The sequence below is a fragment of the Coregonus lavaretus genome (genome assembly GCF_964263955.1).
Source record: "Coregonus lavaretus genome assembly, chromosome: 16".
NCBI classification, from domain to species: Eukaryota; Metazoa; Chordata; class Actinopteri; order Salmoniformes; family Salmonidae; genus Coregonus; species Coregonus lavaretus.
In genome coordinates, this window is record NC_140003.1 from 7,119,245 (window position 1) to 7,140,761 (window position 21,517).

Here is a 21,517-nt window from a genome sequence, read left to right on the forward strand (position 1 = left end):
ATGATGAAACTGGCTACACAGAGTAAATGCTTCACAGAGTTCAAGTAACAGACACATCAACTGTTCAGAAGGGACAGTGTGAATCAGGCCTTCATGGTCGAATTGCTGCAAAGAAACCACTACTAAAGGACACCAATAAGAAGAAGAGACCTGCTTGGGCCAAGAAACACGAGCAATGGACATTAGACAGGTGGACATTTGTCCTTTTGTCTGGAGTCCAAATTTGAGATTTTTGGTTCCAACCACCGTGTCTTTGTGAGACGCAGTGTGGGTGAACGGATGATCTCCACATGTGTATTTCCCACCGTAAAGCATGGAGGAGGCGGTGTTATGGTGTGGGGGTGCTTAGTTGGTGACACTGTCTGTAATTTATTTATATTTCAAGGCACACTTAATCAGCATGGCTACCACAGCATTCTACAGCGATACGCCATCCCATCTGGTTTGGGCTTAGTGGGACTATCATTTGTTTTTCAACAGGACAATGACCCAACACACCACCAGGCTGTGTAAGGGCTATTTTACCAAGAAAGAGAGTGATGGAGTGCTGCATCAGATGACCTGGCCTCCACAATCCCCGACCTCAACCCAATTGAGATGGTTTGGGATGCATCGGACCGCAGAGTGAAGGAAAAGCAGCAACAAAGTGCCCAGCATATGTGGGAAGTCCTTCAAGACTGTTGGAAAAGCATTCCAGCTGAAGCTGTTTGAGGGAATGCCAAGAGTGTGCAAAGCTGTCATCAAGGCAGCGGGTGGCTATTTGAAGATTCTCAAATATAAAATATTCTTTGACTTTTTTGTTTTCTACATGATTCCATATGTGTTATTTCATAGTTTTGATGTCTTCACTATTATTCTACATTGAAAAAATAGTAAAAATTAAGACAAACCCTTGAATGAGTACAGTAGGTGTGTCCAAACTTTTGACTGGTAGTGTATATTTGTGGGGTTAAATTATTTTTCAGATACAGTATGAACAGAAATCTGACTTACGGGTCCACCCTCATCTCCGGGATGGCCTGCTCCACCAGCTCCGCCTGGACCGCCCTGCAAGATAAGAAGCATATTATGCATAAATCTACACCATATAACTAACTCATCACAATAGCAAAGCACAAGGACTTTCGTCTATAGAAATATATTCCTAGAAATGTTTTCACACTTAAGTTCAAGCAATAATAACAAAGAACATTAGTAACCTTCAGTCCTCCAAGCCCGACTGCTCCTCTGTCTCCCCTTGTGCCGGTGCATTTGCATGGCACTGCGCAACACTCCCTCTCAGCAATGTTGTCCTGTAAATTGGAAAGTATACAAAGTTGGAATTTAAGATGGAACACTTTTTTTTTGGTGTACAGCCAAAATAATTGGTTGATTATCCACTCAATCAAAATATGAATCTATTTGACTTGACTGGGACTTAAATTATCTTCCTTTAGATATTCAATGTGGTCATACTGTATCTTAGTCCTTAGTCTTTCTGCAGGTTCTTTCCACAAAGTGTTTGTGTGGCAAATTTGGGTTACATGGCAGTTGGGCTGTGTGGTACAGTACAGGTACAAGTTCAAGAACAGGTTACATTTCAGTAGTGAGTGACTGTATCAACACTAGGGTTGCAAAGGGAGGGTATATTACTGTAAACGTTGAAATTTTAACAGTAAACTACCAGAATTTTGGTAACTTTTATGGAGGATATAGATTTTTATCAGATTACATCTAGTGGCATTTGTGGGTACTTCACATTATCACAGGTGTCTGTAATTATCTCTGGCCCTCTGTCTGGCCTTATCACTTGTAAAATATATTTTAAAAATCAAATAAAAAATGATTCAAATGCTGTTAAACATTATCCTAAATATAAACCATCAATGTAATGAATACCGTTGTTGTTTAATATCAGGGAATCAGCATGAATTATCCTTTATATTTTTCTTTACTCACTTTAATTTATTTTACTATGTCAATAGGTCTTTGTTGTAAATGTTTTGGGGCCAAACTGGTGGCAGTTGTGAAAAAATACAATAGTTGGAAGAGTTTTTGATTACATTTTGGATTAGATGCTTTTTTCATTAATTATGCTATTTTCTCTCTAACCATATAGTCTATCCACTAGAAACTCTTTGACAATATGGACACAGATATAAAACAATGAATACTATATATGAATACATTTTTTAAAGTTATTCAATAATAAATTACCACATTTATAATAGATTGCCATAGATTACCTGTTATTTACAAAACGATTCCGGTAACTTTGGTATTTTACCTGTAGCTTTGCAACCCTAGACACCACTCACCAGTTCCTCCAGAAGCTCGTAGTCCAAGTCCATGACATTAACTCTGAGAGGTCTGGTGTACCTGAAGCCACGGCCAAACTCCAGGAGCACGGCCTCCTCAAACCTTGGTACCCGCTCCAGACCCACCAGGATAAAGCTGTTCACACCTAGCATGGCACAACACACATAAGACTCAGATTCTATTCCCTTTGTCCAGGATGTTTCTCTGTTAATGCCATTTCAACAGTTTATTATCCAGACATAATAATGATCCTCACCTGAAATCTTAAGTTCTTCAACCTGTCTCTTCATTTCATTATACTGGCCATCCAGACCATCAGTCAGATGGATCACAACCTGTGCGCGGGGTGGGCAATCATTTCATTTAATTAATCATGGCATTTGTTTCAATTTGTTTGCTTTACTCTCAAGATACACTTAAAATGACAGACTTCAAATCTGCTCTCACACCATTCCCTGTTTGTGAAGATAATTACATTAAGTCAACAAAAAAGAGACAAACAGACACACCTTAACCGCATCTGTTGCTCGGCTTTTGAACCTGAAACTATATGCGGCAATGGTCTTGGTGTTGAGGAGGTAGGGGCCACGGGTGCGCAGTGCCCGGAAGGCCTCGAACAGCGTGTCGGCATTATCCGTGAACTCCAGGTGGACGGGCTCTGAGGCGGCATCCAGGGCCAGGATGCCCACCTGGATCAATGGGATCTGGCCCGACGAGCAACTGATTCCCGTCATCTTGGTGATCCTCTGGAGGATGGCACCCATCTTGGACTCCAGGATCCTCTGTGCCTGGAAGATGTTCTGTGAGGACACGTCAAAGCCCACCAACACCTCCAGACTGCAGGCTGAAAGAGAGAGAGAGAGAGGAGATACGGGGAGGTTGGTTTGTGGTTGGTGTTTGGAGCTTCTCTTCTTTGTATTTTAAATCAATTTTCTATATGAAAGTGAACGTAAGTAAAACAAGCATGAGGAAGTGAAGTAGATATGACATGTAATGTCCTCCTAATACCAACACTAAGGAAGAGAATGTAAAATGGTCCTCACTTTTTGAGGGCTCCTGGCTCATGCCAGTGCACAGCTTGATTCCCTTCACCTCATCGTCCAATGTCTCAAGGATCTGCTCGTTGAGCTCAGAGAGCTCCACAAACGTGCCTGCCCTGGCCACTGTGGAGGCCTCACTCGCCAGGTTGTTCAACTCATCCTCGATGTCACCCACGCCAACAGCGTAGATGCGCACGCCGGTGGCCTTCAACGCCAGAGCGGCGGTCTTGCTGTCGTCGGACGACCTTCCGCCGGTGACGATCATCAGGATCTGGGGGATGCCCTTGTCCTTCCTGCTGCCTTTCTCTTTGATGAAGTGGTTTTCCTGCACGTGGTGGATGGCTGCACCCGTGTTGATCCTGCGGCCGCCCTTGTACTCGGTGCGGCTGATGGCGCTGATTATGTCGTCCTTGTCCTTGTAGGTGTTGAGGTAGAATACGTCGGTGACGTCAGTGGTGTAGTGCGCCAGGCCAATCTGCAGGTTGTCACGCTCAGTGAAGAAGAGGTCGACGAGGTTCAGGATGAAATCCATCACCTCCTTGAAGTTGTCCTTGCCCAGGTTGATGGAGCCGTCCACCAAGAATACGATATCAGCAACCTTGGCTTTAGGGAGGCCTGATGCAGAGAGAGAGAACATCGAGAAAGAGTGAGAGAGGGATAGAGAGAAAGAGAAAGGTGCCATGTTGAATCCTATCTACAGTATTTATTTGGCTATTATTTGGTATTTATCAGTACATTTCTTATACAGAATAAGGTGAGAATGCATTGCTGTGTGGTTTCACTTACTTGGGTCGACAAAATCTGTAGGTGCCTCCTCAGGGATTGTTCCGTTCAGCCTGGCAATAAACCTCTCCTTAATGACAGGCAAGCCGGGGAAAGTGGGTACCTGGAGAACATCGGCAGAGCTAGTGGCAATCTGGTTGAGCTGTCTGGAGTCTGCTCCACCAGCCCCGATGCCGATGCAGTTAACCCGAGAGCCTTTAAGTAGAGGGCCGTACACGGACACATCAGTGGGGGACCTTCCGCCGGTAAGGACCACTAGATGCTGGGAGGCCTCTGCAAGCCGGACACCCGCCGAGGATTTCAGCTCATTCCGGATCACATACTCGATGGCCTCAGCCAGATTGGACGATCTGCCACCCTGCTGGCGTAGTCTTTTGATGGCTGAGAGCACAGCTGGTTTGTTGTTGTGGGAGTTGAGAGAGAACTCGGTCTTGACCTTGTCTGAATATTGGACGACAGCAACCTGAACCTGGTCAGGTTGCACATCTAGTTGCTGAACGATGTTGAGGATGAAGTCACGGATGTGGGCGATGCCACTGGAGCCCGTTGTGTCTGAGCCATCGATGAGAAAGATGATGTCCTTCCTCCCCATTTTGAGGTTAGCTGAGAGGTAAGACACAAGAACAAGTCAAGCAGGTGGTGTTTCACTTTTCTTGTTGGCAAAAATATATTTAAAAAAGGTCAACAATGGGATTATAACAGTTGAGGCGATATCATACAAAACATAAAAGAAATTGCCCTCATAATCAAAAAAATATCTGATTGGTACGCACTATTTAGAAACTGCATTGGGTTAAATAATCTAGTATCTCTTACCAATATCCAAAACTGGAGGAACAAAACTGCCGGAGATGTGAGTTGTGGTCATGGTGTTGACTGAAGCAATAAGCTGCTGCTCCACTGTTGGAAGCTGCCCGAAGTTGTTAATGGAGTAGGCGAGCTCAGGCTTTAGGGCAATCTGCCTCAGTTCGTTGGGGTCGGCATTCTTTGCCCCGATGGCTAGAGGGACAACCAGGTTGGTCTTCAGCTGATTAGCCGGTCCAGAGACGTCATCGTTTGACTTGCCCCCTGTGACTAGAATGAGGAACTGAGGCACACCTTCCGCAATGCGGCTACCTGCTGATTTCTGGAAGATGTTCTTGGAGACCCATTCGAGGGCACGGCCAGTGTTCAGACGGTTCCCACCCTTGCTCCGAAGCTTCCTCGTGGCCTGGCGGACCTCGTCTTTGGTGGAGTGCTCGTTCAGGAGGAACGCCGTACTGGCGTCGTCGCTGTACTGCACCACTGACACCCTCACCCGATCCAGACCCACATCTAGCTTTTCCACGACCCTCCCGATCATGTCACGAATGGCGGGGAACTCACTGCGCACAGCTGTTGTGCCGTCAATGAGGAAAACCACATCCCTCTTTTCTCCGCCAGTGGATACTATGGTTGTGGTGACTGTGAGAGAAGACAGGCACATCAAATTTGTTTGTTAACAACACAAGTTGAGCTGCAATGTCAATGGTGGGCCACCCATTAGGGCAATAGACAGTAGATTTAATATATCATTATTATTGATAATACATTTTTGTAATGAACATTTGAGAAGCATAATATTTGTTTTATCAATATTCAACTAGACTACAGTATTGCGCAATCAGAGGCGGTGATGGCAACTACTGAAACACAGTTAAAAGTGAAACTGTATGAAAAACACCCCAGCGGTAACTGTAGAAAGTGCAAAAGACTGTTTCTGATAGACCCTGTTGGGGCATTTAGCTCAACGAACGATACAGCAATTGAGCATGTGTCAGGTTGTGGCAATTGTGCTCTGTCTGTAGTGCTGCTTTGACAAACTCCCCAGTAAGATAACTTGTAGTTTTCCTTCTTAACCCACTGCTAGCTAACATCAATCAATCAAAGCTTTAAACAAGCAGAATTTTTATGTCACTGAAGAAATAGAAATGGTATTGTAAAAGCACTTAGTTTGGTTGCGCCTCTGTGTTAGCTACTAAAGCATTCATGTTGTGCCCCATCTGATACCTCACCGGTGCACCCATGAGCCGGGTGGCCTTTCTCAACTGATGCTTATCCTGTTCAAAACAAAGTGGCACTACAGTGGGGAAAAAAAGTATTTAGTCAGCCACCAATTGTGCAAGTTCTCCCACTTAAAAAGATGAGAGAGGCCTGTAATTTTCATCATAGGTACACGTCAACTATGACAGACAAAATGAGGAAAAAAAATCCAGAAAATCACATTGTAGGATTTGTAATGAATTTATTTGCAAATTATGGTGGAAAATAAGTATTTGGTCAATAACAAAAGTTTCTCAATACTTTGTTATATACCCTTTGTTGGCAATGACACAGGTCAAACGTTTTCTGTAAGTCTTCACAAGGTTTTCACACACTGTTGCTGGTATTTTGACCCATTCCTCCATGCAGATCTCCTCTAGAGCAGTGATGTTTTGGGGCTGTCGCTGGGCAACACGGACTTTCAACTCCCTCCAAAGATTTTCTATGGGGTTGAGATCTGGAGACTGGCTAGGCCACTCCGGGACCTTGAAATGCTTCTTACAAAGCCACTCCTTCGTTGCCCGGGCGGTGTGTTTGGGATCATTGTCATGCTGAAAGACCCAGCCATGTTTCATCTTCAATGCCCTTGCTGATGGAAGGAGGTTTTCACTCAAAATCTCACGATACATGGCCCATTCATTCTTTCCTTTACACGGATCAGTCGTCCTGGTGCCTTTACAGAAAAACAGCCCCAAAGCATGATGTTTCCACCCCCATGCTTCACAGTAGGTATGGTGTTCTTTGGATGCAACTCAGCATTCTTTGTCCTCCAAACACGACGAGTTGAGTTTTTACCAAAAAGTTATATTTTGGTTTCATCTGACCATATGACATTCTCCCAATCCTCTTCTGGATCATCCAAATGCACTCTAGCAAACTTCAGACGGGCCTGGACATGTACTGGCTTAAGCAGGGGGACACGTCTGGCACTGCAGGATTTGAGTTCCTGGCGGCATAGTGTGGTACTGATGGTAGGCTTTGTTACTTTGGTCCCAGCTCTCTGCAGGCCATTCACTAGGTCCCCCCGTGTGGTTCTGGGATTTTTGCTCACGGGGTGAGATCTTGTGTGGAGCCCCAGATCGAGGGAGATTATCAGTGGTCTTGTATGTCTTCCATTTCCTAATAATTGCTCCCACAGTTGATTTCTTCAAACCAAGCTGCTTACCTATTGCAGATGTAGACTTCCCAGCCTGGTGCAGGTCTACAATTTTGTTTCTGGTGTCCTTTGACAGCTCTTTGGTCTTGGCCATAGTGGAGTTTGGAGTGTGACTGTTTGAGGTTGTGGACAGGTGTCTTTCATACTGATAACAAGTTCAAACAGGTGCCATTAATACAGGTAACGAGTGGAGGACAGAGGAGCCTATTAAAGAAGAAGTTACAGGTCTGTGAGAGCCAGAAATCTTGCTTGTTTGTAGGTGACCAAATACTTATTTCCACCATAATTTGCAAATAAATTCATAAAAAATCCTACAATGTGATTTTCTGGAGAAAATAAATTCTCAATTTGTCTGTCATAGTTGACGTGTACCTATGATGAAAATTACAGGCCTCTCTCATCTTTTTAAGTGGGAGAACTTGCACAATTGGTGGCTGACTAAATACTTTTTTCCCCCACTGTACGTTCAGTAATTGGTGATTTCAGGTTTTCCTATGCAAAAATGTAAAACCTCTTCAGCTGAGTATAGCGAATAGACTAGTAAACCCTTATATCCACAGACAGCTGCAACGCTCTAGAATACATTGGACTGGTATATATTTGTGTGAGAAGAGCACATGCTCAAATACATCATAAAAATAAGATTATTTCTATAAAACTCACGCGTATCAAAGAAGAAATGTGAATGAACTTGCCTTTTCACCTTTTGAATCCTTTTCAAATATTGTTTCAAATAGAGGGTGCATGACAGTTCATGAAGGATTACTTGTCTTATACTGTTCAAATGTATTATGAAGTTATGAGTAATGTGAAGAAAATCACCAAATTGCACAATTTCTATACTATTCCATACATGAATTTCACTGTGGCATTTTATTTGTTATCCCCTGCTCAAGACGAAAACATTGGTACCAAATATACTGGGGTAAGTAATGTGGAAGTCTGTGTAGGACCGTTTAAATCTCATGAGCCAATGAAAATGTAACATTGACGGTGATGTCATTTTGGGGTGTAGTACCGCTACTAATCACTGGAGAAAAGTTGCAGTCATTAATATAATATAATATAATATGCCATTTAGCAGACGCTTTTATCCAAAGCGACTTACAGTCAGGCGTGCATACATTTTTGTGTTGGGATCAAACCCACTACCTTGGCGTTACAAGCGCCGTGCTCTACCAGCTGAGCTACAGAGGACTACAGCACAGGACCGAGGGTGAATGGGCAACACAAAATATTTAAGTGCCTTTGAACGGAGTATGGTGGTAGGTGCCAACGCACCGGTTTGCGTAAAGAACTGCAACGCTGCTGTGTTTTTCACGCTCAACAGTTTCCTGTGTGTATCAAGAATGGTCCACCACCCAAAGGACATCCAGCCAACTTGACACAACTGTGGGAAGCATTGGAGTCAACATGGGCCAGCATCCCTGTGGAACGCCATTCTCCATGCACCTCAATGAACTCCGCTCTTGCCGTCAGAGTGAGATCATGGTCAGAAGTGAATGCACTTGCTGGACTGTTCAAGTGTATTGTATTTTACCTGTGTTTAGTGCGTGCATCTTAGTGTAAATACACAACATGTCATTGCTTCTTTATGTCATTGCTTCGTTGGGTGTTGCTAAGGTAGTCGAGTCATTTACCATTTTTACAAGGTTCATAGAGTTATTCCTTTACCATGTGCATCATGCTACTTCTAGCAAGCTAGCCTAGGTGCTAGCCAGTCATGCTAGCTCATTTATGCTGTGTACCACATGCCTCGGATATGATTATTCTGTTCTTATTGTCTGTGTATGCATATTGTTATGTTTATGGACATTTACAATGTTTTTGTAGCCTCATGCTACCGTGTACTTTATTTAGCCTTATGTAGCATGTAGTCTTATTTAGCCTGTGCCTTCCTCGTGGCGCAGTTACTATCCCATGTTTGACGTTGCAGTCAAATTTCAGTTGCTGTTCCATCTACTTTCTATGTCATTACATTGGTTTAGATCTGGCCTATGCTTATCAGTGGTCATTCTCTTGTGTGCATTATTTACCTGTATACTACATTGTTGTGTTTATATAACTGTGTTATTACTGTCTGGTCATTATAGTGTTTATGGCAATGTATAGATATTATGTTATTACTGTATAAGCTATCCCCAGCATTCATACGTCAGTGTGCAGTACGTGTATGTACATTCTATCTAGCCTCTTTATTGCCATTCCAGAAATACCTTGTAGAACCACTTTTGTTATACACTCTGACTTCCACTGTGAGCACTGTCAATACAGAGGGGTGTGGTGTGGTGAATCATTATCTGCAATAAACCTGATCTGAAGACATTGAGACTTGTTCTTCTGGACACTGGCACCTATAGCTCTCTACTAGTGCCCGTTCTACATGGTACTCCCGGATCAGCCTTTAGTATTTCTCAGTGCAATGTTGTCCAAATATACCACAACATTTTATCAACTACTATGAAATTCAAACAGACATTCATCCTATAAAACATACATCAATGACAGCAAGAGAGTGCATTACCATCCACAGTTGGGAATACAGGGCGCAGCCTGGCAATGTCCTCATCTGACAACTCTGTGAGCGTGGAGATCAGTGTTTCCTGCACTGTGTACAGGCCAGGGAAGTCATCTACAGTGTAGGCAAAGTTGGGAACATAGGAGACAACCTGAAGCTCCTGAGGGTTAACATCTCTGGTCCCAATGCTGAAGGGAAAAACGCCTGACTGCTTCAGTGATGTCGCAGGTCGACTGATATCATCTGTGGACTTCCCGCCGGAGACGACAATCAGGAACTGTGGGACGCCCTCTTCCTTCCTGCCGCCATGTTGAGCATTCAGCACTTCATTACTAACAAACTCCAATGCCTGACCCAGGTTACGGTCCCGGCCGCCTCGCTGACGCAGTCCCTTGACAGCGTTCATAATCCCCTCCTTGGTTGTGTGGGAGTTCAGGTAGATATCTGCATTGGGGGAGCCACCATACTGCACCACACCAATCCTGATCTTGTTCTTGCCCACGTTCAGGTTCTCCACGATCCTGCGGATGAACTCCTGGATGATGGGGAACTCCCGTCCAACGCCATCTGAGCCATCGACAAGGAAGACGATATCCTTCTTGGGACCCTGGGACTCAACTGAAAGGAAAGGGAGAACAACATTTTTTATCAACCACTGCTCATTATATAGTAAATGTGCTAATACATTTTGAAAGCATGTTTTCACAAAGGTATTCAATATCCTTTTGCAAACGATGATTGGACACTTCAGCTGAAGGAATCCTTCCTAGTGTCTTACCTCCCTGACCAATGAATGTGGCAGGGTCAGGATACCCGGCTTTGACAAGTCTTGACATAGGAAAGAAGGAGGTTTTGGAGGTTTCACATTTGAACTCATTGTCTGAAATGTAGCCATTCTCCTTAGCTTCTGTGATGATCCCTTTTGTGGCCCATTTTTGCTGTGATCTAGTGTACTATAAAATAGATTTCTTTCCTATTCTTACCACTTTGCCCAGTCATATTCAAGGTTAGAACTACCTTTCTAGGGGTTCTGATGCGTCTAGCTTTGATATGCATTTTTGATAACATATCTACATTATTTCACTTTTTAATGTGTATAGTATTGCTTACTAGGTGTTGTCCAATGAATTATGTAACCACTCCCTATTCAAATCAGGGTTGATTGTAAAAAGCTGTTCAAAAGAGGACATTGTATTATCATATCTTTGTACTCCCTGACGAAGGCCATGCAGCTGAAATGCGTCCAAGTTTTAAAACTTTGTTTCCATTGAACATGCCATACAAATAAAGGCATTTTAATTAATTATATGAAGAGTGCCTTGGTCCTCCTTTCTTTTTGATGAACAATTTACCCCTTTTACCAAAGAGCACCTTCTGTCTACCAAAACCTACTATTATATACCTTAGCAGTGCTTCCCTTCCTTCTTTTTTTATCCTTCTTGGTTTCTTCAAGTTCAGAAATTACAATAAATGTTTTGTATAATGTCTCATGAAAGCATTTAGACATTTAGTAGTTTTATTTTCAGATTAACAAATGGACTACAGTTCTTTGCATGTCACCAAATTGTCTTTCCAATATTAAAAGAATAGACAAGTGACACAGAAAAATTAAGTCACTTACCAATAAGAGTGGTACGCTTTAAAGTGAACAGTACATCTAATAAGATGTCTGGAAGCTCTCCAAAGTCAGTGATCAGAAAACCAAAACTAGTTTTATGAGCAGTGGTGGGAAGAACAATTGAGTCTATGACAATGCTGAAGCTCAAAATGCCAAGATCTTTGAGTGTTGAAGCCGATTGCCTAGCATTATCGCTGGAGGGTCCTCCTGTGAGCAGTATCAGTACTTGTGGAATACCTTCAAGATGTCGACTTCCAGAGAAGTTGGTAAGGACATTGTCTCTAACATACTGTAGAGCTGTGGCAGTGTTGCGCGATCTTCCTCCCTTATGTCTTAATGTTCATATCTTACTGATGACAGTGTCCTTGGTTGAAAAGGAACTCAAGTAGAAGTACACTACAGAGTCACTGTAAACTGGATCACTGCAACCCTGTCTCTGTCTTTGGCAACATCAAGGTTTTACACAACTCTTAGTACAAAGTCTTGCATGGCAGGAAACCAACTGCAACTGCTGTCTGAGCAGTCGATGAGGAACACATCACGCCGTCCAATTCGCGAATCCACTAGGGAGAATAGTACATGTGGACTTACCAAGATGCTGCTCTTGTCATATCAGTACTTAAGGGGAACAGGGGGTTTACATGCTATAACCATTTGGCATAGCAAAAGAAAATCTAGACAGCAAGTGAAACAAATTATGAAAACACCATTCCAGCACAGTGGTGAGAGTGAAGCTAGGTTTGACACTAAAAGATGTGAGGCACGAATCTTAAAATACTCAGCACTTCATTTCAAAATTCAGCAAATATTAAAGCAAAGAAGAAAGGAGCACAGATGAATTACCATCACATGCCATATATTGCAGGGAAACAGAGCTCATTGTCCTCTGTGTTGAAGACAATGGCAAATTAAGCCTCAAAATACGTTATCAAGATTCTACAATCTTTTTGTCTTGGAAAAGCGACATCAAAGGAAAATATATAATTCAAGGTTATGAGCCTTGGGAGAGCTTTGGAAAAATGACTTATGTTGGAGAACAAAGCCAATCTAAAGAGTGGCGGGACAAGCCCATGATTCACATGTAGTATCAATAAGCAATTATGGGAAAAGTGTTCCTGACATCCCTTACCCAAAATGCCAGCGTTTCTCCTAATAGTAATTCTCATTGAAGATAAAAGTTGATTCTCCAATCTATAAAGTATTCTGGAAATGTAAGTGCCAAAGAAGGATTGAAAGAAATAGTTTGCAGCTCTTCAATGTCTGTAGCTTTTGACCCGATGGCGAAGACCATGATACCCTGTTGCTTCAGCGCATGAGAAGCATTGTTAATTGAGTATCTGGATCGTCCTCCACTCAAAATGACTAAAACCTGTGTAACACTGAGCAAGTGTCTACTTCCAGCTGAAGCAGTGAACACATTGTCCTTGATGTACAGGAGGGCAGCCCCGGTGTTGAGAAGTGTCCCTCCTTTATGCCTCGGACCTCTAACAGTGTCTAAAATGTCCTTCTTTGTAACATAAGTGTTCAGATAGAAGTGGAGTGAAGTTGAGTTTGTCTACTAGTTTTTCAACAAATCACGAATCGCTGGGAATCTACTCCTGGTGCCATCAGAACCATCCAGAAGGAATACAATGTCTCTCTTTGGTACTTTATTTTATGTGGGGAAAACATATTCAATTACTGTAAATATAATTTACAAAGAAGGAATAATGATTTCTTAAATATTATAAGTAAATACATATTAATATCTCTGAAAACAACTGCAGCTGATTTAAATGAATGCATTCCAGAAAGCTGAAGTAAATGCCACTGCTGCAAAAAAAGAGACAATTGCTTATTCTAAGAATAGGCAACTAGTAAGACTGTGTTTAAAGAAGAGAAGAGAACAATGAAATAAATAATGGAAAGGTTTTCTAGACATTAGGTGGTAATAATACCAAGCATAAGCATGGATGTAAAGTGGAAGTATTCACTCTCAATATTCAAGAACAATCTTTGAAAGAAAGATGAAAGAAGCAAAAATGAGTGAGAGCAATGTGAAAGAAGGCGTAAGCAAGATGTTGGAGGATTTGACAAATGAGGTGGCGATGCTACTAAACAATCCAACTTAACAGTGGTGACCCATTATCGTTGATGACTTAAATTAATGAGCGGCTTTAATTCTTCTAATACTCTTAAATACTTCTACACATTATTTTGGAGAATGTAGATGAAAGCAAATATCTTAATAGGAAAGAGTAGTTGAGTATACCAGTAGATCTAAAAGATCTTAACATCACAAAGCAATTAACTGGTTAAATAGACAGAGAAAAACAAAGAAAATGTTTACCTATCAAACCAGGACTGGAAACTTGAGAAATTGATGATAAAAGTTCCAGCTGCAGACCTGGAAGGTCTGAAAAGTCTTGTGCCCCGAGAATCAGCTGTGGATCAGATGTAATTGACTGCATTTCTCTAGTGTCGGCCTGTCTGATGGCAATGCCAATACTCTGAATTCCTTGACCTTTCATATCCAAGGCAGCTTGTCTAACAGCGTCATTTGACCGTCCACCACTCAGCAAAATCAATATCTGAGGAACACCTTCATCACGTCTGCTTCCAGAGGTGTGCCTAAAGACTTTTTCTCTTACGAACTGGAGGGCTGCTCCGGTGTTGAGGGGTCCACCACCTTTGTGCCTCAGAAGTCTGATACCGTCAAGAATGTCCTCCTTGGTGGAGTATGTGTTCAGATAGAAATGAACTTCTTGATCTCTACCGTACTGGACAACAGAAACGCGGTCTTTGTCTCCTCCCACATTGAGTTTCCCCACTACACTCTGAACAAAATCACGCATTGCTGGGAATCCATTCCTTGCGCCATCAGAACCATCCACAAGGAATACCACATCCTTTCTGGAGGTGTCATGATCAACTGAGAAAAGAAATAGATTATGTCAATCAGACTGGTCAAATGTAGGGCTTGTGGTCAAATTATACAGTCGTTTCTAAGAATCAGCTGACATGTTACTAACACTTCCTGACTCTTAATTAACAGTGATGACACATACCTAAAACTGTTGGCGATTCTGGAGTAACGTCAATAACAACTGCCTCCACCGAGGACAGAAGTTGCTGCTGGATGTTTGGAAGGTCAGTGAAGTCAGAGACAGACAGAGCATAACTGGGATCATGTGATATCCTCTGCAATTCTCTGCTATCAGAACTCCTTGTTCCAATTCCAAAGATCAAGACCCCAAGCTCCTTCAGAGCAGAAGCTGGAGTGTCAACATTGTCAAAGGACCTTCCACCACTCAGCAGAATCAGTAACTGTGGAACACCTTCAAAGCGTCGACTTCCGGAGGAGGCAGTAAAGACATTGTCTCTCACGTACTGGAGAGCTGCTCCAGTGTTGAGAGGTCTCCCACCTTTGTGTCTCAGACCTCTTACAGTGTTGAGAATCTCTCCTTTTGTTGTGTAGGTGTTCAGATAGAATTGGGCAGCTGGATCTCTACTGTACTGGACCACAGCAACGCGATCTTTGTTCTCATCCACACCGAGTGTCTCCACCACTCTTTGAACAAAGTCCCGCATTGCTGGGAATCCACTCCTAGTGCCATCAGATCCATCCAGCAAGAACACGACATCCCTCCTGGGAGCCTGACTCTCAACTAGTGAATGTGAATGTTCAGAAAAAGAGTCATATTAAATGTTGCATTGGTATGGGAAAAACAGGACAAAGATGCTTCTGTCATATGAAAGTCATCCCTTTCCCTAATCTCAAACAACTATTCAAAGAAAGTGGCAATGTGTGCATTGGACTGAGTGCTATCATAGAGAACATTCCTACAGAGGTATGAACTGAAACCAACATGAAAGGTCTCAGGTGCATCTACTTAAAATGTCAAAGCTATCAAATACTCCATCCTGATGTAAGAGAGCAAATGGAACTGATCAAAACCATATCTTTCTTACCTAGTATTGTTGGTATTACTGTTGGTGTCATGGTTGTCACCTGTACAATGACAGTGCTTATAGCAGAAAGAAGCTGCTGTTGGACATTGGGGAGGTCAGTAAATTCAGACACGGAAAGAGCATAGCTGGGGTCATAGGATATCTTTTGTAATTCTCTGCTATCAGAGCTCCTTGTTCCAATTCCAAACACAAAGACACCAAGCTCCTTGAGAGCAGACGCTGGTGTATCTACATTGTCAAAGGACCTTCCACCATTCAACAGTATCAGAATCTGTGGAACACCTTCAAGGCGCCTACTTCCGGAGGAGGCAGTAAAGACATTGTCCCTGACATACTGGAGAGCTGCCCCAGTGTTGAGGGGTCTCCCTCCTTTGTGCCTCAGGCCTCTTACGGTCTCCACAACGTCTTCCTTTGTTGTATGAGTGTTCAGATAGAAGTGGGCCTCTGATTCTCTGCTATACTGGACCACAGAGACTCGATCTCTGTTTTCCTCCACAGTGAGTTTCTCTACCACTCTTTGAACAAAGTCACGCATTGCTGGGAAGCCATTCTTAGTACCATCAGAACCATCCAGCAGGAATACTACATCCTTTCTGGCAATGCTTTGGTCCACTAAGAGTATCAGAAACAAAACAAAAATATATGTCAACATTGCTTCATGGAACCTGAGACTGAAATATGTGTGTGTTGCTTTAGTTGTCCTGGATAACGCATCAGTTCTTACCTATGACTGTTGGGGTTATGGGTGTAGCCTCAACTTTTACAGTTATGAGTGTGGAGAAAAACTGCTCCTGGATGCTGGGGAGGTCAGTGAATTCAGAAACAGACTGGGAAAAACTAGGATCAGTGGCAATCCTTTGAACCTCTCTGCTGGAATTTCTGGTTCCAATGCCAAAGATCAAGACCCCACTCTTTTTCAGGGCAGAAGCTGGTATGTCAACATTATCACTGGACCTTCCCCCACTCAGAAGTATCAGCATCTGAGGGATGCCCTCTTGGCTTCTGCTTCCTGAGGAGGCAGTAAAGACGTTGTCCCTTACATATTGGAGGGCTGCCCCAGTGTTAAGGGGTCTACCTCCTCTGTGCCTCAGACTTCTGACAGTGTCAAGAATGTCCTTCTTGGTGGTGTATGTGTTCAGATAGAAATGAACTTCTTGATCTCTACCGTACTGGACAACAGAAACACGGTCTTTGTCTCCTCCCACATTGAGTTTCCCCACTACTCTCTGAACAAAATCACGCATTGCTGGGAATCCATTCCTTGCGCCATCAGAACCATCCACAAGGAATACCACATCCTTTCTGGAGGTGTCATGATCAACTGAGAAAAGAAATAGATTATGTCAATCAGACTGGTCAAATGTAGGGCTTGTGGTCAAATTATACAGTCGTTTCTAAGAATCAGCTGACATGTTACTAACACTTCCTGACTCTTAATTAACAGTGATGACACATACCTAAAATTGTTGGCGATTCTGGAGTAACGTCAATAACAACTGCCTCCACCGAGGACAGAAGTTGCTGCTGGATGTTTGGAAGGTCAGTGAAGTCAGAGACAGACAGAGCGTAACTGGGATCATGTGATATCCTCTGCAATTCTCTGCTATCAGAACTCCTTGTTCCAATTCCAAAGATCAAGACCCCAAGCTCCTTCAGAGCAGAAGCTGGAGTGTCAACATTGTCAAAGGACCTTCCACCACTCAGCAGAATCAGTAACTGTGGAACACCTTCAAAGCGTCGACTTCCGGAGGAGGCAGTAAAGACATTGTCTCTCACGTACTGGAGAGCTGCTCCAGTGTTGAGAGGTCTCCCACCTTTGTGTCTCAGACCTCTTACAGTGTTGAGAATCTCTCCTTTTGTTGTGTAGGTGTTCAGATAGAATTGGGCAGCTGGATCTCTACTGTACTGGACCACAGCAACGCGATCTTTGTTCTCATCCACACCGAGTGTCTCCACCACTCTTTGAACAAAGTCCCGCATTGCTGGGAATCCACTCCTAGTGCCATCAGATCCATCCAGCAAGAACACGACATCCCTCCTGGGAGCCTGACTCTCAACTAGTGAATGTGAATGTTCAGAAAAATAGTCATATTAAATGTTGCATTGGTATGGGAAAAACAGGACAAAGATGCTTCTGTCATATGAAAGTCATCCCTTTCCCTAATCTCAAACAACTATTCAAAGAAAGTGGCAATGTGTGCATTGGACTGAGTGCTATCATAGAGAACATTCCTACAGAGGTATGAAATGAAACCAACATGAAAGGTCTCAGGTGCATCTACTTAAAATGTCAAAGCTATCAAATACTCCATCCTGATGTAAGAGAGCAAATGGAACTGATCAAAACCATATCTTTCTTACCTAGTATTGTTGGTATTACTGTTGGTGTCATGGTTGTCACCTGTACAATGACAGTGCTTATAGCAGAAAGAAGCTGCTGTTGGACATTGGGGAGGTCAGTAAATTCAGACATGGAAAGAGCATAGCTGGGGTCATAGGATATCTTTTGTAATTCTCTGCTATCAGAGCTCCTTGTTCCAATTCCAAACACCAAGACACCAAGCTCCTTGAGAGCAGACGCTGGTGTATCTACATTGTCAAAGGACCTTCCACCATTCAACAGTATCAGAATCTGTGGAACACCTTCAAGGCGCCTACTTCCGGAGGAGGCAATAAAGACATTGTCCCTGACATACTGGAGAGCTGCCCCAGTGTTGAGGGGTCTCCCTCCTTTGTGCCTCAGGCCTCTTACGGTCTCCACAACGTCTTCCTTTGTTGTATAAGTGTTCAGATAGAAGTGGGCCTCTGATTCTCTGCTATACTGGACCACAGAGACTCGATCTCTGTTTTCCTCCACAGTGAGTTTCTCTACCACTCTTTGAACAAAGTCACGCATTGCTGGGAAGCCATTCTTAGTGCCATCAGAACCATCCAGCAGGAATACTACATCCTTTCTGGCAATGCTTTGGTCCACTAAGAGTATCAGAAACAAAACAAAAATATATGTCAACATTGCTTCATGGAACCTGAGACTGAAATATGTGTGTGTTGCTTTAGTTGTCCTGGATAACGCATCAGTTCTTACCTATGACTGTTGGGGTTATGGGTGTAGCCTCAACTTTTACAGTTATGAGTGTGGAGAAAAACTGCTCCTGGATGCTGGGGAGGTCAGTGAATTCAGAAACAGACTGGGAAAAACTAGGATCAGTGGCAATCCTTTGAACCTCTCTGCTGGAATTTCTGGTTCCAATGCCAAAGATCAAGACCCCACTCTTTTTCAGGGCAGAAGCTGGTATGTCAACATTATCACTGGACCTTCCCCCACTCAGAAGTATCAGCATCTGAGGGACGCCCTCTTGGCTTCTGCTTCCTGAGGAGGCAGTAAAGACGTTGTCCCTTACGTATTGGAGGGCTGCCCCAGTGTTAAGGGGTCTACCTCCTCTGTGCCTCAGACTTCTGACAGTGTCAAGAATGTCCTCCTTGGTGGTGTATGTGTTCAGATAGAAATGAACTTCTTGATCTCTACCGTACTGGACAACAGAAACGCGGTCTTTGTCTCCTCCCACATTGAGTTTCCCCACTACTCTCTGAACAAAATCACGCATTGCTGGGAATCCATTCCTTGCGCCATCAGAACCATCCACAAGGAATACCACATCCTTTCTGGAGGTGTCATGATCAACTGAGAAAAGAAATAGATTATGTCAATCAGACTGGTCAAATGTAGGGCTTGTGGTCAAATTATACAGTCGTTTCTAAGAATCAGCTGACATGTTACTAACACTTCCTGACTCTTAATTAACAGTGATGACACATACCTAAAACTGTTGGCGATTCTGGAGTAACGTCAATAACAACTGCCTCCACCGAGGACAGAAGTTGCTGCTGGATGTTTGGAAGGTCAGTGAAGTCAGAGACAGACAGAGCGTAACTGGGATCATGTGATATCCTCTGCAATTCTCTGCTATCAGAACTCCTTGTTCCAATTCCAAAGATCAAGACCCCAAGCTCCTTCAGAGCAGAAGCTGGAGTGTCAACATTGTCAAAGGACCTTCCACCACTCAGCAGAATCAGTAACTGTGGAACACCTTCAAAGCGTCGACTTCCGGAGGAGGCAGTAAAGACATTGTCTCTCACGTACTGGAGAGCTGCTCCAGTGTTGAGAGGTCTCCCACCTTTGTGTCTCAGACCTCTTACAGTGTTGAGAATCTCTCCTTTTGTTGTGTAGGTGTTCAGATAGAATTGGGCAGCTGGATCTCTACTGTACTGGACCACAGCAACGCGATCTTTGTTCTCATCCACACCGAGTGTCTCCACCACTCTTTGAACAAAGTCCCGCATTGCTGGGAATCCACTCCTAGTGCCATCAGATCCATCCAGCAAGAACACGACATCCCTCCTGGGAGCCTGACTCTCAACTAGTGAATGTGAATGTTCAGAAAAAGAGTCATATTAAATGTTGCATTGGTATGGGAAAAACAGGACAAAGATGCTTCTGTCATATGAAAGTCATCCCTTTCCCTAATCTCAAACAACTATTCAAAGAAAGTGGCAATGTGTGCATTGGACTGAGTGCTATCATAGAGAACATTCCTACAGAGGTATGAAATGAAACCAACATGAAAGGTCTCAGGTGCATCTACTTAAAATGTCAAAGCTATCAAATACTCCATCCTGATGTAAGAGAGCAAATGGAACTGATCAAAACCATATCTTTCTTACCTAGTATTGTTGGTATTACTGTTGGTGTCATGGTTGTCACCTGTACAATGACAGTGCTTATAGCAGAAAGAAGCTGCTGTTGGACATTGGGGAGGTCAGTAAATTCAGACACGGAAAGAGCATAGCTGGGGTCATAGGATATCTTTTGTAATTCTCTGCTATCAGAGCTCCTTGTTCCAATTCCAAACACAAAGACACCAAGCTCCTTGAGAGCAGACGCTGGTGTATCTACATTGTCAAAGGACCTTCCACCATTCAACAGTATCAGAATCTGTGGAACACCTTCAAGGCGCCTACTTCCGGAGGAGGCAGTAAAGACATTGTCCCTGACATACTGGAGAGCTGCCCCAGTGTTGAGGGGTCTCCCTCCTTTGTGCCTCAGGCCTCTTACGGTCTCCACAACGTCTTCCTTTGTTGTATGAGTGTTCAGATAGAAGTGGGCCTCTGATTCTCTGCTATACTGGACCACAGAGACTCGATCTCTGTTTTCCTCCACAGTGAGTTTCTCTACCACTCTTTGAACAAAGTCACGCATTGCTGGGAAGCCATTCTTAGTGCCATCAGAACCATCCAGCAGGAATACTACATCCTTTCTGGCAATGCTTTGGTCCACTAAGAGTATCAGAAACAAAACAAAAATATATGTCAACATTGCTTCATGGAACCTGAGACTGAAATATGTGTGTGTTGCTTTAGTTGTCCTGGATAACGCATCAGTTCTTACCTATGACTGTTGGGGTTATGGGTGTAGCCTCAACTTTTACAGTTATGAGTGTGGAGAAAAACTGCTCCTGGATGCTGGGGAGGTCAGTGAATTCAGAAACAGACTGGGAAAAACTAGGATCAGTGGCAATCCTTTGAACCTCTCTGCTGGAATTTCTGGTTCCAATGCCAAAGATCAAGACCCCACTCTTTTTCAGGGCAGAAGCTGGTATGTCAACATTATCACTGGACCTTCCCCCACTCAGAAGTATCAACATCTGAGGGATGCCCTCTTGGCTTCTGCTTCCTGAGGAGGCAGTAAAGACGTTGTCCCTTACATATTGGAGGGCTGCCCCAGTGTTAAGGGGTCTACCTCCTCTGTGCCTCAGACTTCTGACAGTGTCAAGAATGTCCTTCTTGGTGGTGTATGTGTTCAGATAGAAATGAACTTCTTGATCTCTACCGTACTGGACAACAGAAACACGGTCTTTGTCTCCTCCCACATTGAGTTTCCCCACTACTCTCTGAACAAAATCACGCATTGCTGGGAATCCATTCCTTGCGCCATCAGAACCATCCACAAGGAATACCACATCCTTTCTGGAGGTGTCATGATCAACTGAGAAAAGAAATAGATTATGTCAATCAGACTGGTCAAATGTAGGGCT

General features: G+C 43.4%; 2 protein-coding genes across 2 annotated transcripts in view; both read right to left on the minus strand.

Moving 5' to 3' along the window:
• LOC311143297 (collagen alpha-3(VI) chain-like) overlaps positions 1 to 21,517 on the minus strand; it is a 159,745-nt gene that overhangs the window by 35,091 nt on the left and 103,137 nt on the right. Inside the window, exons 7-15 of the mRNA XM_084179125.1 lie at positions 9,863 to 10,474; positions 4,938 to 5,564; positions 4,125 to 4,724; positions 3,342 to 3,953; positions 2,808 to 3,142; positions 2,555 to 2,633; positions 2,298 to 2,443; positions 1,200 to 1,292; positions 994 to 1,047 (exon numbers count right to left, since the gene is read on the minus strand). Coding sequence (XP_084035251.1) covers positions 994 to 1,047; positions 1,200 to 1,292; positions 2,298 to 2,443; positions 2,555 to 2,633; positions 2,808 to 3,142; positions 3,342 to 3,953; positions 4,125 to 4,724; positions 4,938 to 5,564; positions 9,863 to 10,474 — 3,158 coding nt within the window. The remainder of the gene's footprint in view (positions 1 to 993; positions 1,048 to 1,199; positions 1,293 to 2,297; positions 2,444 to 2,554; positions 2,634 to 2,807; positions 3,143 to 3,341; positions 3,954 to 4,124; positions 4,725 to 4,937; positions 5,565 to 9,862; positions 10,475 to 21,517) is intronic.
• LOC311143362 (collagen alpha-3(VI) chain-like) lies at positions 13,328 to 21,391 on the minus strand (the record flags this gene model as incomplete). The annotated part of the gene is made up of 11 exons (XM_084179203.1): positions 13,328 to 13,336; positions 14,105 to 14,385; positions 14,522 to 15,121; positions 15,426 to 16,037; positions 16,150 to 16,746; positions 16,883 to 17,482; positions 17,787 to 18,398; positions 18,511 to 19,107; positions 19,244 to 19,843; positions 20,445 to 20,759; positions 20,872 to 21,391. 11 exons carry the CDS (start codon positions 21,389 to 21,391, stop codon positions 13,328 to 13,330), a joined length of 5,343 nt encoding a protein of 1,780 aa, XP_084035329.1.